At 42.4% G+C, this 17,058-nt stretch overlaps 1 protein-coding gene across 1 annotated transcript in view; it reads right to left on the bottom strand.

Moving 5' to 3' along the window:
- The window catches only part of Klhdc1 (kelch domain containing 1), a 46,511-nt gene that overhangs the window by 5,621 nt on the left and 23,832 nt on the right, over window positions 1–17,058 (bottom strand). Inside the window, exons 9-12 of the mRNA XM_032907855.1 lie at window positions 16,627–16,739; window positions 12,806–12,878; window positions 8,341–8,425; window positions 4,985–5,037 (exon numbers count right to left, since the gene is read on the bottom strand). Coding sequence (XP_032763746.1) covers window positions 4,985–5,037; window positions 8,341–8,425; window positions 12,806–12,878; window positions 16,627–16,739 — 324 coding nt within the window. The remainder of the gene's footprint in view (window positions 1–4,984; window positions 5,038–8,340; window positions 8,426–12,805; window positions 12,879–16,626; window positions 16,740–17,058) is intronic.

Genomic DNA, 17,058 nt, shown 5'->3' with positions numbered 1-17,058 from the left:
CAATTGTACATGTAAAATAAAAATTAATGAGCCTTTAAAAATGACAAAACTTGTATATTTTTGTCATTTTAATTTTTTGCTTTAACTTTCTATTTTCTCTGTCCTTAATTTGTTTAAATTTGTTTTTGAAAATTTCAAAAAATAATTATAAAATAAAAATGAGACATTTCTGATCTTTTAAAAGAAACAGAAAAGACTGAATTTCTTTCTTTCTTTTTCAGTGTTTGCAGGGCTGGAAAACCAAGCCCTGGTCACTCTTGCTCTGCCCCAGATCTCCAGCAGCCTCCTGTGGTTGCTTTAGTCAGTACTTCTGAAGACATTTATGTCCCTATAATTCTCCTAGGTCTGAATTCAGGACCTCCCCGTGCTAGAAAAACATCTACCTTTTATTTTTATGGAAGCTTTTCCTTTCTATTACTAACTCCAAATAAGAGATAAGATGTTCAGGTTACAGAATTATGGGAAATTTGAATTTCATCCTAGGTATATACCCAGCACTGCTACAGAGCTGGCCCAGCTTCTGTGCCCTTATCAAGGGGAGAGAGAGCAGGAAGCAGAGAAGAGCCAGCCTATGAGAGCTAACTCTCAGTGGGCATATCTCAGGGGCAGGAAACCAACACAGAAACCCTGGGCCAACATCCCAGGAGCTCACAAAGGAAGTGAACAGCTGGCTGACAGAAATGCACAACCTGGGGTGATGTAAGACCTGGGGCTCTGAGCGGCTCTACAGCAGTCAGAGAATAAACAAGCAACCCAAGTCAGGGGAACTTGCCCAGGCGGACCTCGACAAACACAGAAGAGAGCCACATTCCCGAAGCCCTGGAGATGAAAGATTAGCTTTATTAGAGAAAGTGCAATTCAGTCAGTGATTTAAATATAGCTGGAGGTCACAGTGGGCACAGCAAGCGTGAGGCAGAGAGACGGATGGAGGTCAAACAAGGGCGGTGGGAGCCACCGAAAGCACCACAGTGCCGTCTCTGACCTATCAATGTTCCTTCTATAGAGGAATTACTCCTGAGGGGTCTGCATGCTTTCCAAAAAGCATGCTTCATCCCTATGTTTTTGTAACATCCCCAAATTGCAGACATCCTAAGTATCTACCATTTGTCTGGTCAATCACGTCCATATACCCTAGCCATTGCTAACAGATATAGACTTTTACTGAATACATACATAGAAATACCTATGTATTATAAAACAGTACATAAAACAGCATACATAATTTGCTCCATTATATATATACACATGTATATATGTGTTCTTACTGAGACTTCCAATGTTTCTCTTATTCATATTTCTTTTCTTCCAGCATTTCAAAATGGCCAGTGATAAATGCCTTGATCTAACATTTTAAATAATTCCATTGACTGCAGTATCAACAATTCACAGATGTAAGCATCACACAGTAAAGCCACCAGGTTTCTGTCACACATAAGTGTGTGCTTGAGTGTGTATATTGTAAACATGTGATGTGTATGTGTGTGCATGTGTGTAGGCTGTTGTTTATGAGTATGTGCTGTATGTGTGTGCACATGTTCATATGTATGTGCCTATGCATGGGAGTTTGTGTTTACAGTTCCCACCATACATTATGGTGGTGATGGTGGTGGTGGTAGTGGCGATGATGATGATGATGACAATTTTGAGACAGGGTCTCTAACTGATCCTGACTGGTGGGCAGCCAGAGCCAGGAACTGGACAGCCTCTACCTGCCCAGTGCTGGGGTTTCTGAGCACCTACTGTGGTGCCCAGCTTTTTACATGGGTGCTATGGATCCAAACTCAGGCCCTCATGCTTGCACAGCAAGCACTTTACCAACTGGGCCATCTCCTCAGCCCTTCTGTTCAAATTTTGATATATCGAAATATGTTTAGCATTAGCTGGGTATTATCCCAACATGGTAGTCCAGTGCTGGTCTCCTCAGTCAGCTTCCAGGCCACCTTATTTTTACTTCTGCTTATCCTAGCCCAATCACTGAGAAAGTTGCCAGCTCACCATAAGTTTTTCTCTTTATGTTTTTTGGTGGGTGCCATGCAGGAGGAGCTACAGCGGGCAGTAGGCTCTCTGGGGACAGCCCTCCCCCATCCTGCTCAACTGCAGTGGATGAGCCCTGGTGCAGGAAGACCCCAGAGACTTCCTCCCAGGATCGCTTCTTGCTACTCCTGTGCTTTCTCCTGTGTGTCACTGCCATACTCCTCCCTTACTTGGCTTGGTGTGAGTGGACACCGGAGACCCTCACTGCCCGTCACTTGGTGTAATCACTTCCTGGGTGATGGGCCACTCTGCTGGGCAAGTTTCTTACCAATCAACACGAAGATGAGGCTCTTGAGATAATGCTGTTTATATGAATTAATGGTTTTATAGAATTCCTGATTCGATTTAAGTAGCTTTAGGAAATGACTTGATTTAGGTAATTTTCGGATGTTAGGATAGTTGAAAGTTTAAACCAGAATCAAGAATAGAACATGCCCCTTCCTCATAGACTGGCAAGAGTTGCACGAGTGAGAGAAAGGAGCACAGTGAGCTTTCACGCATCGCAAGCACAGAATTGTAGCAGCAACAAAAACAGGCTTGGGACAAGGTAATGATCAAAGAAGGCATTCACTCCAGGTTGGGCCTGAGTTTATTGGTCTTGTGATCTAGGGATGTGGTATGAGGTTTTTGGTATACATCATGAAATAGGAAGGTTATTAATAAAGAGTGAACAATTCTATTACAAGTATAAGAACATAGAACAGATGATTAACCAATCTAGCTGATCAAGACTTCAAAACCAAGACTAACCTATTCCTTAGTAAGTGCAAACTGTCATCAGCTAAGCGTAAGGAGAACCTTGCTACTGCAGACTCGGCCTGCTTCAACACTGCTAATCAATGACTGAAGGATTCCTACTTTGGGGTTACACTGAGCTTGTAGAAAGAATGATAGATGAACATTGTTGAGTTACATATAAGTTTCAAAAAAATTACATAATCAATAATCCTTTTGTAATTTCCTCTTGTGTAATGATCTTAATGTTTTTGAAGAATGTGTTTTTGTGATGATTGTTTTTAGAAAATGTGTAATTTGTGGCTATGAGGTAGTTTCCTTTCTAAATAGAAAAACTTTGTCTTAAGGGGTATTAAAAAGGGTTAAGAGACAAGGAGCCTGCTTTTGCTTCAACCACTCTCTCTCTCATTCTCTCTCTCTCTCTCTCTCTCTCTCTCTCTCTCTCTCTCTCTCTCTCTCTGTGTGTGTGTGTGTATCTGTGTATGTCTGTGTGTCTCTGTGTGTGTGTGAGGGTGTGTGTCTGTGTACCTGTATATGTTTATGTGCATCACAAGTATTCAAGTCCATAAATTCCAGAGGAGGTAGGTGTCAGATCTTCTGGAACTGGAGTTACAGATAATTTTTACCTATACATTTTAAGTGTAGGGAACTGAACTTGGATTCCCTGCAAAACAACACACGCACTTAGCCTCTGAGACAATTTTCTAGCCTGATTGTACTTTGTCCCCTTTTGAAAAATGGCCTTACCTTGTAGCCAGGTGGGCTTGGAACTCCTACGTGGCACGGGATGGTCTTGAACTCTCACTCTCCTGCCTCAGCTACTCAAGTGACTGTGCCATCCTTGGCTCCCTTACTCTTCGACTCTTCCAGTTCTCCAAATATTAAACCTCCTCCAGCTTTACCCTCGCTTCCTATCCAGTCCCTATCATCTGAACTGCGTTCTCTTGCCAGTGGCTAGGATCTCCATGTCCACTCTTCCTGCTACATCAGCCTGGCCAAACTCCAAGTCTCCATCAGTTTCTCAGCCCCTGGGATTAGCTGCCTTGAAAGCACCATATCTGTGCAGACACAACACCACTAGACATTAACGGCTCTTTCTCCCCCAAGTGTCCCTGTGCTGCACAGCTTGGCCAGCATGCTCCCAGTGAGCTCTGGAGACATCCCATCTTCCCACTCTTCTTAGGCTCACGTCTTCTTCTCTTTTCCTCACCAGATAACCCATTAGCAATAAATCTTTCTCAACAGCCTTTTCTAACAACACATCTTCCTGGTTTGAGAAAAAGTCTCTCTACATAGCTCTTCATGGCCTAGTATTTGCTATGTAGACTGGGCTGGCCTGAACTCACTAAAGATCTGCCTGCCTCTACCTCCTAAATGTGGGATTAAAGGCCTATGGCCTCATGTCTAGTTTTTATTCTTAGGCAGATGTAAATAGATTCTTGAATTCAAGACAGAAACTACCTGTAAAATAGTATAATCCCCCACAAAGGAGGAGCAAGGAGACCATCATCCATTCATAACCCAGACTTGGCCTTCTCTTTGCTTAGTGGACATCTTGTATAGTTACAGCTAAGCTAGAACAAAGCTAGCACAGACCTGTCATGCTGACACTTCTTCGTGTTAAGCACATTTGCAACCATCACCTTCTCCCTGTCCAGTCTTCTCGTCCTCCACAGATGAATCCTGAATCCATTAGACCATGGCAAGCCTCTGGTTACCTCTCATCTACCCTTTGTCCCATGAGTGTGCCCATTCCAGTTACTTTAGATACAAAGAACGGCACAGTGTTTGTCATTTACGAATGACAGATCTCACTAGGCACATCTTAAAGGTCATTCCACGCTGTAGCTCATGTCAGAATTTCCATTCTTTAACTTTTTCTTTAACTTTTTATTATTTTAAACACTTTAAATTTAAATATATTTTGATCATAGTCTTCCTCGCTCCAAAGTCCCTCTAGATTTTCTCTCCCTCCCTACTTATCCAACTATAAGTTCTTTCTCAAAAACACACAAATACCCAATACAACAATAAACGCTCAGAAACCTGAACTCATTCCATAGTGAGTATCAACTCCACCTCTCCCTCCACAGTGCTGGGATTACAGACATCAGCTGCCACATCCTGCCTACCTAGCACTACAGATTGTGCCCAGGGCCTGTGAATGCGAGGGTGACATCAACTGAATAAACATAAAAACACTGTATTTCCTTACCTGAGCAGTGAATAGGGCTGTGTTTGAAAGATCAATAAATCATTACAGTGACCCTAGTCAATAAAAAAAAGGTATTACCAAAGGTTTGAAGAAAATAACAGTACCTTAACTATAGAACACTTCTATTGTATAGATGTAAAATAGCAAAACATTTCTCTTTAACCAGTAACAAAGATGCACTAAGCATAAAGCATATATACCCTGCACATATATGGTTTTTCTATCTGAAAATACGAAGTGTACGAATACCAAATTTCAGTAAGCAAACTTTTACCTAATCAATATCCTACATAATTATAAATTTAAAAACCAGACATTGTTCTCTGAGAACAGTAGCAGAAATAGTTAATATTTGTTTCTCTGATTAATGCACCACTCACATAAAGTTAACATGGGCAGTCTCTATGAGCTGCCAAGAGGTTCAGTTGGGGCTGCTCCTGGCTTCTGAGTTCTGACAAGGAAAGGAACAGCATCCCTTCCTTCTTTTGTCCAGAACCTAAGTATGCCCTAAGTCTCCAGCTGCTTTGGGCTTCCCCACACTTTTTCTAAAGCTCTACTCCATGCTGGGACTGTCTGTCCACAGAGAAACCTCTCTGCTACTCTGGTCTTCCCTGGTCTCTTTCAGGCAGCTCTGGGATTTACAGATTGCTTGCTCTGAGGATTTTCTTTTAAACTCTAATAAATTTGTTCTCAAAAGTAAAGTGTGTGTGTGTGCATGTGTGTGCACACGCGCATGCGTACACTCATGAATATGATTGGAGCTCCCTACTTTCAAATGGTATTTATAATTTCAAAATTCACAATGATAATTTTAATCAGAATTCTTATTTTGTATTTATATATTATTTTCTTAACTATATCTTGCTTAAGATTTGTTTTTATTACTCTTAATTATATGGAGGACAGAGATGTTAGCATCTCTGTTAAGTTACTGGTGGTTGTGAGCCGCCTGATGTGGGTCCTGGGAACTGAACTTGAGTCTTTTGCAGCAGGAATGTGCTCTCAGCTGCTGAGCCGTCTCTCCACTGCTGGTTTTGTACTATTTTTTTAAAGGCAGAGTCTTGCCATGTAGCACTGGCTGCTCCAGCCCTATGTAGTTTGGGCTGATCTCAAACTTGTGGCAATCCTTCTTACTTAAGTCTTCTGAGTTCAGGGTTGGGGATTTAGCTCAGTGGTAGAGCGCTTGCCTAGCAAGCACAAGGCCCCAAGCGTTCGGTCCCCAGCTCTGAAAAAAAAAAAAAAAAAAAAAAAAAAATTAGAAAGTCTTCTGAGTTCACGGATCACAGGTGTTTGCCCCCATGCTTTGTTCAAAACTATTATTTTAATGATAAATTCTGTGTTCTAAGTAGATTGTTTGTTTATTGTTCATTTTTGTTTTTCTTTTCTTTCTTCTCTTTTTTCCTTTTTCTTCTTCCTCCTTTTCCTATTCTTCTCTTCTTCTTCTTCTTCTTCTTCTTCTTCTTCTTCTTCTTCTTCTTCTTCTTCTTCTTCTTCTTCTTCTTCTTCTTCTTCTTCTTCTTCTTCTTCTTCTTCTTTTCCCTCCTCTTCTTCCCCTTCCTTTCTCCTTTCTTCCTCTTCCTCTCCTTTCTTCTTCCTCTTTCCTCCTTCTCTTCCTCCTCCTCCTCCTCCTCCTCCTCCTCCTCCTCCTCCTCCTCATTTTTTTTCTTCAACAGGGTTTATCTATGTAGCCCTGGCTGTCCTGGAACTAGTTCTGTAGACCAGGCTGGCCTCAAACTCTGAGGTATCCTGACTCAGCTTTCCAAATGCTAATATTAAAGGCATGTGCCACCACTGCCAAGTCACTGTTCACTTTCTTTTGTATTTTGAGGTAGGGTCTCCTTATGCAGCACAGGCTGGCTTTGAGTCCTCAATTCTCCTGCCTGAACCTCTTGAGCAAGTCTGTACCACCACGACTACTTTCTAAATAAGGACGTCTAGTGGCAAGAAGAGTAAGACAAACCACAAATGCTCTACTTGGGGAGGAGCAGTGATGGGACTTGAACCCAGGGCCTTGTGCATATTGGGAAATCCTTTCCATTTAGCAGAGTCCTGGCTTTAGTGCTTTACAGAGCACTGCATAAGCTAACGACAGCTCTAGAGTCTTCACTGTACATGACTGAGCTGGGGGCCTCAGACTACAAAACCTACCAAAGTTCTTGCAGAGAAAACATTTCTCTTTAAGGTTGTCACTCTGTAGAATCAACTTGTGCCTAAGGGCAAGAAAGGGAGCTACTGCCCTTTTGGTGGGAGCCTTGCTAGTTGTCTCCCATTCCTGTTCACTCAGAGTCTTGATATTCTTCAGCATCTTGTGTAAACTGGAGCATTCAGTGCCTGTCCATCAAGCCCAGCAGGTCTGAGCGGCCAGCTACTCTGCCCTTCTGATGGGGTGTGAGAGAGGGAACAGGACTCTACCAATGTGACCTGTTCATTCCATCGATTTTATAGCACTTTAAAGCTGCAACATTGGGCTGGAGAGATGGCTCAGAGGTTAAGAGCACCAACTGCTCTTCCAGAGGTCCTGAGTTCAAATCCCAGCAACCACATGGTGGCTCACAGCCATCTATAATGAGATCTGATGCCCTCTTCTGGTGTGTCTGAAGACAGCTACAGTGTACTCAAATACAAAATAAATAAATAAATCTTTAAAAAAAAGTGCAACATTTAAACTCAAAACAGATGGGGAAGCAGCAGCAAAACCCCATCAAACAAAAAGAAACAGAACCGTCTCTTCCAGGGAGAAGTTAGTGAGGCTTAGAAGGGTCAAGTCCTGTCTCTTCCACTAGGAAACTACACACCTTCTGATCCCAGCATTAAGAAGGCAGAGGTGAGTGGATCTCTGTGAATTTGAGGCCAGCCTGGTCTAGACAGTGAGTTACAGGACAGCCAGAGCTATGTAATGAGACCCTATCTCAAAACAACAACAAAAATAATTTTAAAAATTAATTTTCTGGGTGATTATTACTATGATAATGCATTCTTTTTGTGTACACATTTTAATACATTTAAACTTCAAGTACTCATATTGTGGTGATGCTGAGAGAAAAAGGAAAGGGACTTGGAGGTTGAGTGCTAGCCCAATGTGTATGTGAGTGTAAGATACTAGGTTCGAGCTCCAGCACTGGAAAGAGAAGGCCTGTTAAAATTATTCAGCTAGTGGAATCAACAGATTGACCTTGGTCTGTAAACCTGAGGTATCCCGACATGCATCACAAGCCTCTGACTGGGAAGGATGGTCCTTGCAGACAACACTTCTGGTCCTTCTGTGCTTTGCAGTTACCATAGCAACAATACTGCTGAGCAGCTGTTTGCGTATCACAATCACTTAGAGGAAGTGTTTAAATATAAGATTTGCTTACTGTATCCAAGAAAAGTAAGTTGTCTTTGCTCCCACCAAATACCATTATTTCGTTTTCTTTTCCCAAACAGGCTGTATGCCATAACCTATGACGGAAAAGTATAAGCAGAGTGAGACACTGTGAGGGAAGGGAGTGCACAGACAGAACGCAATTCCCAAGCACACATGCTGAAAGCTATCTGTTTAATGGGTTCTCTCAAGTTCCCCATGTCATGTTCCACTTAGAGAGAATTACTAGTAATCCTGTCTTGGATCCCAGCTTTGCTCAGCCCTTTATCTGACACACATTATCCTTGAAATGAGTTTAAAAGGATCAACCCCTCAGGTGCGATGGGCACCTGTCCCAACTCTTTTGGGGGCCTCTATGTCACTTCCTGTCACCTTTGCCCTTTCTTTCCTGCTCTGGGCCCTATCAACTGACAAACACATGAAATCCCCCTTGTGTTTCTACCTCAAACCCATCACTCTGGGTACAGAATACCATAATGAGTTCCTCGGGTTTTTTCCATCTATCATCTCCCCCTACTTTTTAAATTCAAAAAGTTTTAAGTGGTACTTAACATCTGCGCACACACACACACACACACACACACACACACACACACACACACACACACACACAGGGCACAGTGAAATGGCCTGGCCCGAGCATGCAGGGGTTAAACTGGGCAACCAGCACTTCTGTCCCTCAAACATTTATGAGCCCTGTGTCAGGAACTGTCTCCAGGTTTGTCTCTTCTAACTATTCTGGAATGTACTGCAGATCTGTGAGTGGTTTTGTTTTGTTTTGTTTTGTTTCAGTGCTAGGGGCTGAACCCAAGGCCTGTGTATGTGGGAATCCCTCTCCCACTGAGCTCCATGTCTTGTCCTATGGTAAATTGTTATAACCCACTGTTGCCTTGGGAACTTCCTGATCAGGGCATAGCTCTGCTACAAGAGTTGGTTTTTCTGGCCTAATATTTTTGATCAACAACTATTTCTCCCTACAAAGCTCAGGTTTTGCCTTTCCTCAGATGAGCCCTTCCTTTACCCCAACTCTACCCACCTTAAGATATAAGAACTCCAGGCCTTTTTGACCTTTTCTAGTCCTTAGGTTAAGTTACTCCTTCACAGGCTCAGCCCCAGGAACTGAGGCTCCATCACCCATGAAAACTGGTTCTGCTCAGACCCTTGACATTGACTGGCTCACCTTACACTGTCCTAACTGACATCTGAAGATGAGCTGTGCTCTATCTGCTATTGGATGTTGTCTTCTAGCGCCCTACTAGCCTGAGTCTGTGAGCTCACAAACGGCCCCCATGGTGTGCTGGAACTGGGCACTGGCTATTTGAAGCTGATTTTTGCGAATCTCCTTCCAGCTTCAGGGCCAGTGACATCACGTTGGTAGCTTGGTATCAGTCATGGTGGGAGTTTCTACACCTTGGAACTCAGCAAATGGTACACATTAGGTGCTCCTGCCTTAGGAGTGGTTGTAACCATCACACCAGCACACCACTGCAACTTGAATATTCTAATGTCCCCTTCCAAAAATGCCCAGTATGGTATTCTGCACCCAGTACGCACTCCAAAACTTTTGATATGAAAAAACAAATACATAAGAAGATTAATTTATTCAGTCATTAAATATACAAATTATCTCATTAATGAGTAGAGCATCTAGTGTTCTCTGGGAAATGGATAGGTAGTTCACATCTATCTCAAATTTCGCATTATTAACCAAAACAATTTATTGTTTTATAAAGTTCAATAATTCCACAGGCTCTAGCTCTTAGAAAAACTGTGTAGGTAAATTCTCAATTTTCTAAGATAAACATAGAATTTTACAAGTCATTATTTTGACTTTAAGAGAGTCCTTTTTTTCTTTTTTATAGGGGTTGGGAGTCTTTCTATGTAGACCAGGCTGACCTGGAACTTGCTTGCCTCTGCCTCCCAAGCACTGGATTGCAGGTGTGCACATGCCTAGCTTCTGTTGAGGCAGGGTTTCATGTGTTCTAGGCTGGCCTGGAACTCACTCTACATTCCAGGCTGCCCTCAACTCCCTGCCTGGCATCCTGATTTAAGGTGCTTTTCTTAACAGAACAAATTACAGAAGCAACAGTCACCCAAAACAACAATATTAACATGTATTTACAATTGAATGCTTTACTTTTATACATTTATCCCTTTTACTTATACCCCACAAGTGCAAACAGTAGGACTCTGCACACTTTCTTCAATTCCACACACACTCAATGACCAATGCACTCGTGACCCAGGATGAAGCATGAGATATGCTGTTTGGTGAACTCTGCCCAGTTCTTCAAATCACCTGCTGGAGTGTAGACTGGTATATATTGTCAGCAAGATCCCAGATAATGTCAAGGGTTTGGGTACGGGATTAGAGAAGTTAGGCACAGGAGACAAAAAAATACTGTTCTCACTCATGGGAAGGAATGGGTTAATTTCTGGGAGAGAAGCCATAGGAATTATGGGTAATGCTGTCAGTATTTAAGGGGATCTGACAGAACTTAGGGTTCTACAGGCCAGCACTTTCTATGACTTCTTTACAGATACAGTCATTCCTGACAGCTCTACAGAGGGTCACATAATCAGGCATAGGTTTGCATGCAGTGAGGCCTGGAGCAGTGGTGTCTGTCTCCCTTCCCTGCTTCATCACAGGACGGTGAATCTCAAGCAGGACACTTCTAGGCACCTCAGTGCACAGGGCATCGAGCAACAGCTGGCTGTTCTCTTGAAAATGTCAACAGTGCTGGGTCCAAGGACCCTAGCACACGAAGAGGAGACTGGCAGCTGTCACTTCACACTGTATGTGTTTTCACTCGTCACTTTCATTCAAACCACACACACGCAGAGTTCTCCTTACAGTCAGCTCTACCCCATCTGGTCTCCTCCACCTCATACCTGAAGGCAGATCTGCCTCTGTCTTATCTGCCTGAGGGAAACTCGGACCTGGGCTTCATCTCCGAGGAGCACTGGAAAGCCTCTCCTGCCTTGATTTTGGTGGCATCTAGCTTGCAACCTGACGTTCTCTACAGACTGACACTTCTGTCCTCTCAGCTGCTCTACACTTATGACCTGAACATTCTAACAGAGCATGGACAGGACAGGTCAGCTCAGGCAAAAGACAGCGTGGCACACAGCTCTAGTTCTAACTAACAGTAAGATAACAGTTCTGCTCTAGTTACTTATAAGACTTGAAATGGAAGTCAGAAAACTTGAAATTAAACATATTTACTATCACTGTCATCCATAATTAATGTATTTATAAAACCGGAAAAAGAAACCCTAGAAGAGAGCAGGAGTCCCCTCCTGTCCCAGATGAGGACATGCGTTGCAAGTCCTCAGTGACTTTGTAAAGTCAAAAACTAAGCAGCAGCTGAACTTGAAAGCTGTCTTAATAAAAAAACTCTGTGAATTAAGCAAATATCTTTCAAAAGAGCTACACACGTTAATATATTCTAATAAAGTTCTAGACATAAAATATAAGAGTAGCATATGCAGCTATGGTGGTTTCTAACCAGTAATAGTATAGACTTATGTATCAATGTACATAGGAATACTTAGGACTTTTCCTGAAATAAGCTGTCATTGTCATTTGTTTAAAAACAGAGAGACACATCTTAAGTTGTTACACTAACACAACAATCTAAAACAAGGTCACTTCTGAAATACAGGGCGGGAGACAGTGTGCTATCTGCAGATGCCCCTGTGGCATGCTGCATCTGAAACTCCTATGTGGACATAGTCATTATACTAGTCAATTAAATCTGAAAAATGATTATGGCAGTATTTGGTTTTCTTCAAATAATAGCATATTGTTTCTACAATATTTATTCTATAATATACATCAAATAAATAGCATTTAAAAAATAGTCACATTAATGAATATATCACACTGCTGTTTATTTTGAGTCAAGGTTTTATGTAGCCCAGGCTAGCCTAAACTCACTATATAGACGACAATGGCCATAAGGTCTGGATCTTCCTGCCTGTGTTTCCCAAAGGCTGGGATAACAAGAAAGGACCATCATGCCCTGCTCAGATTGTTGATAAGGAAAAGAAATCATGTCTCTACAGTAACATGAACACCAATAACCCAATAAATTGCTTTAAATGTCTTCTAAAAACAATCATGATTAAAGCTAACCCTAATCCCTGTCTATTTATTAAAAATAGTAACATTAAAAATTGATATTATAACAGGTTTTAAATTACTTTGTGCTTTTTTATACTTACTAGGCAAACATATTTAGCTAAAAGTAACATTTTCAATTGTGCAACTATGGATAAAAAGTAGATAAATCATTTCCAATATACATAATCAAACTAATTAATTTAGTTAATTACACATGAAGCTGATTTGAGAAGTAACTTTCCATTGTTTATTGTTTCCTTACAAACCCTATGTACTCTGTTCTAAATCCTAATGCTTTAAAAGCTCTCAACTGTTTTACTTTGGGGCTTACCTGGGCCTGGTGTAAGGTAAATGTCTAAGTTGTTTCCAACAGTTTGTTATTATATTATGAATCCAGCCATCACCTGCAATATTAGGACAGTTTGGAAGTTAGGATTAGGCCTTTGGGATATAATTTTAATTTTTTCAAGGTTTATCATCTTAATTTGTATCGTTATCTTGGGTGAGTTTGCATATTTTTCACAAACATTTTAAACACTGTCATAAACATCATAAACATTTAAACATTTACAATATGAGGACCCCCCTGCCCCATCCTAGAAACAAACAGCTATCAAGGTTGTGGCTTTTAGTAAAATCTGTACTTGACTGATGAGGCCCTGGTTCAGTCTCAGCACCAAAAAAAAAAAAAAAAGAAAGGTGAGAGGTATAGGAAGGAGGAAGAGACAAAAAGAAACAGACTTTGCCACATGTGCAGTCTGCCTCTATGTCCTTCATGTTGAATTGTTAAGTCCTTGTATCATTCTCTCCACAGACATGTTAATACACACTGCGAAGCGGTGTGGACACTTCTCATACAGTTACAATGCTATGGCTGTGCAACAAAACAGAGTGTCACGGTACCCATGCAAACAAAGCTTCATCTTCCTCTGCAATGAAGGGAGAGTTCGCTCACTCTGTGCCATTGCTAATGACCAGAAACAGCAGCCATGAGTCTGGAGAGCCGGCTCCGAGATGAAGAGCACTGACTGCTCTTGCAGAGGACCCGGGTTCCATTCCCAGCACCCACAGCACCCATCTGTAACTACAGTTCTGAGAGGTCTGACGCCTTCTTCTGGTGTCTGTGGACACTGCACATGTTATGCACAGACATACACATAGGCAAAACTTCCATATACATAGAATTTTTTTTAAAAAGCAGGTATGAATTTAGAAACACTATACAATAGTAATTATATGATTAATGGGGGTTGGGGATTTAGCTCAGTGGTAGAGCGCTTGCCTAGCGAGCGCAAGGCCCTGGGTTCGGTCCCCAGCTCCGAAAAAAAAAAAAATTATATGATTAATGATTATATGATATCAATTAACTATATGATATCAATTAACTATATGATATGTTATGATATGAATCTCTATTGAAATGTACAAATGTCAGTCTTATTATATTCCCAATTTAATTAACAATTTCGGCATATCGGTGTATGCCCGTAACCCCAGCACTTAGGAGGTACAGAGGCCTGAGGATCAGAATTAAGGTCGTGCTGGTTATATAATGAGTTTTAGGCCACTCTGGGCTAAGATGTCATGCCTCAAAGAACAAAAACAAACAAAGGAACAAACAAACAAACTCTCACAAACTGGAGAACAAAAATCTCTAAGGATAATTAATAATCCTACTCAGAACTTCCCCTGGCGTTTGGTGATAGAAGATTACTGACACTCAAAATTCTTGTATTGAAACTTAAGCTGCTTTCTGATTCACTACAACAGACCCGGGGCGAGAGGTCCACACTGGTCTTTCTCAGCTGGCTGTCCACTCGTTTACAAGGACCTCTCTCACTGACCTCCGAGGCCACTGACAGGCTAGAGTGCCTGGAAGGGGGTCCAGGAGTTCTCCTGTCTCACTGGGACTGGGAGTACAAGCACTTTCCTGCACCCAGCTTTCAATGTGGGTGCCCAGGATCGGAGTTCAGGGGCTCATACTAGCACTGCAAACACTCCTCCAACTGAATTCTCCAGGCTCTCTACTGCAAATATTATAAATAATTTTAATACGTGAAATTTCTAAATGAAAAACATCTGTACTCACACATCTGCCCACCCACAAGATGGCTCGCAGGAACCTGCTGCAAAGACCGGAGCATGGATTTACATGGACGAGGAAGAGAAGTGACTTTTGAAAATTGTCCCCTCATTTCTACACCCAGGTTCTGGCATGTGTGCGCATACACACATAAACACACACACACACACACACACACACACACACACTAAATAAATAAATAAATAAATAAATAAATAAATAAATAAATAAATAACATGGAAAAATTTTTGGTTGAGAAAATAATTTAACATGTCAGCCTCAGCCATACACATTTTTGGTCATTCGTATGCCCCGCCCTGCTGCCACAATATCCCAGAAGGCCACAAAATGGCAGGAGATATCTGGCTCCCACAAGCTGTTCTATGACTCTGACATGTCAATGGGACACACACACACACACACACTCTCAATATGTACATAAGTGAATAAATAAATGTAAACAAACAAATACCAGCAGAGGAGTTACAGACCCTGATGAACACTTTGTAGTTCTAAAACAGAAAGAAGAAACCGGCCCTCCACTGCTGCGTTTCCAGCCTCAGGGAAGGTGGTCCGTTAGTCTAGCTTACAACAAGCATCTACACAAAAAACAGGACACAGAATCACAGGATGTGGGAATGGAAAGGAGCTTTAATTTTTCTCTTTCTCCTGTCCTAAGGCCATGACCTTGCACATACAAAGCAAAACTCTACTATTGAGCTATAACCCATATAACTCGTCATATCAAGTCACAGTGCAAGCATATAGCTAGGGATACAGGGAGAAAAGAATGACTTCAGTATAAATACAAAGTACAATTAATCAAAAATGAACCAGGTGTGGTGGGCACATCTTTAATCCTAGTGCTCCAGAGGCAGGGGCATGCAGATCTGAGTTTGAGCCCAGCCTGGTCTACAGAGCGAGTTCCAGGATGACCAAAGCAACACAGGCAGACACTGTGTCTACAACACAAAACAAGAAACTGGAGAAGTCATGACTTGGTAGTTAAGAATACCGCTGCTCCTGCAAAGAACCCAGGTTCGACTCCCAGTACCCACAAGACTGCTCACAACCGCCAGTAACTCTAGTTCCAAGGAATTCAATACTCTCTTCTGGCCTGCGTGGACAGTGCATACACATGACACACAAACATATATGCTGGCAAAACAACTATACATAAAAAATAAATTTTTCAAAAAATGTCAATCCATTTTTCAATTAAACAAAGTCAAATGAACAAACAATCTAAGACAATGGGGTCAGCGAGATGAGGGCTCAGCAGGGCCCAGCATGATGACTTGAGGCTGATCCCTGGGACCCCCGAGGTAGAAGGAGAGGACCACCTCTCACATGTCTTCTACACATGTGCTATAGACATCTATGCATATATACTGCACTGGCTGGTGCTGTGTGTCAAAACTTTGACACAAGCTAGAGTTATCACAGAGAAAGGAGTCTCCTTTGAGGAAATGCGTCTATGAGACCCAACTGTAAGGCATTTTCTCAACTAGCGGTCAAGGTGGGAGGGCCCAACCCCTTGTGGGTGGTGCCATCCCTGGGCTGGTAGTCCTGGGCTCTATAAGAGGGCAAGCTGAGCAAGCCAGGGGAAGCAAGCCAGTAAGAAACATCTCTCCATGGCCTCTGCATCAGCTCCTGCTTCCAGTCCTGACTTCCTTTGGTGATGAACAGCAATGTGGAAGTGTAAGCTAAATAAACCCTTTTTTCCCCAACTTTCTTCGTGGCCATGATGTTTATGCAGGAAGAGAAGCCCTGACTAAGACACTCTCGTATACATTAACAGGAACAATGTAAACAGTTTTTAACCATCCCTTCCCTTAAGAGGCCCCCTCAGGGGGTTGGGGATTTAGCTCAGTGGTAGAGCGCTTGCCAACAAAGAACAAGGCCCTGGGTTCCGCCCCCAGCTCCGGAAAAAAAAAAAAGAGGCCCCCTCAGGCCACTACCACACTTGGCTCCCACGGCCCCCAGCATATGCATCCTTCCCCAGATGCCTGGCGCCCGGGTGCTGGGTGAAGGAGGTAAAGAGTGTATGCTAAAGCGCATGGACTTACTTAGTGGAATATTATCTGCACTTAGTCCACCAAATAGGAAAAGCTTATCGTCCGCGATTGCTGTTAAAGTGTGCCAGGACCGGTGTTTGGGGCTTTCTCCATTAACAGAAATCCTGTAGCAAGGGAAAAAAAAAATTAAAATCCAACTTTGAGTTAATCGAAATGAAAGATTTTTGATCTTCCAAGATAGTCTCATCAGTAGCCAGGCTGGCCTCTGGGTCACCACGCTCCTGCCTTGGCCCCATGGGCCATGTACTCTCCATACAGTCACCTCCCATCTTAAAGAAAAGGCTGAGCTGGGAGTGGAGGTGCACGCTGGTAATCCCAGCACCCACAGGCTGAAATAAGACCATGCATTTGAGGTTCGCTTGGGCTATCCAGTGACTCCAAGGTCAGCTGGAGCGACATACAGAATTCTCGCTAGGAAAGAAA

The sequence above is a fragment of the Rattus rattus genome, chromosome 7 (genome assembly GCF_011064425.1).
Source record: "Rattus rattus isolate New Zealand chromosome 7, Rrattus_CSIRO_v1, whole genome shotgun sequence".
Lineage (NCBI taxonomy): Eukaryota > Metazoa > Chordata > Mammalia > Rodentia > Muridae > Rattus > Rattus rattus.
Note: the sequence above shows the minus strand (reverse complement) of the source record. Positions and strands in the feature narration are given on the sequence as shown.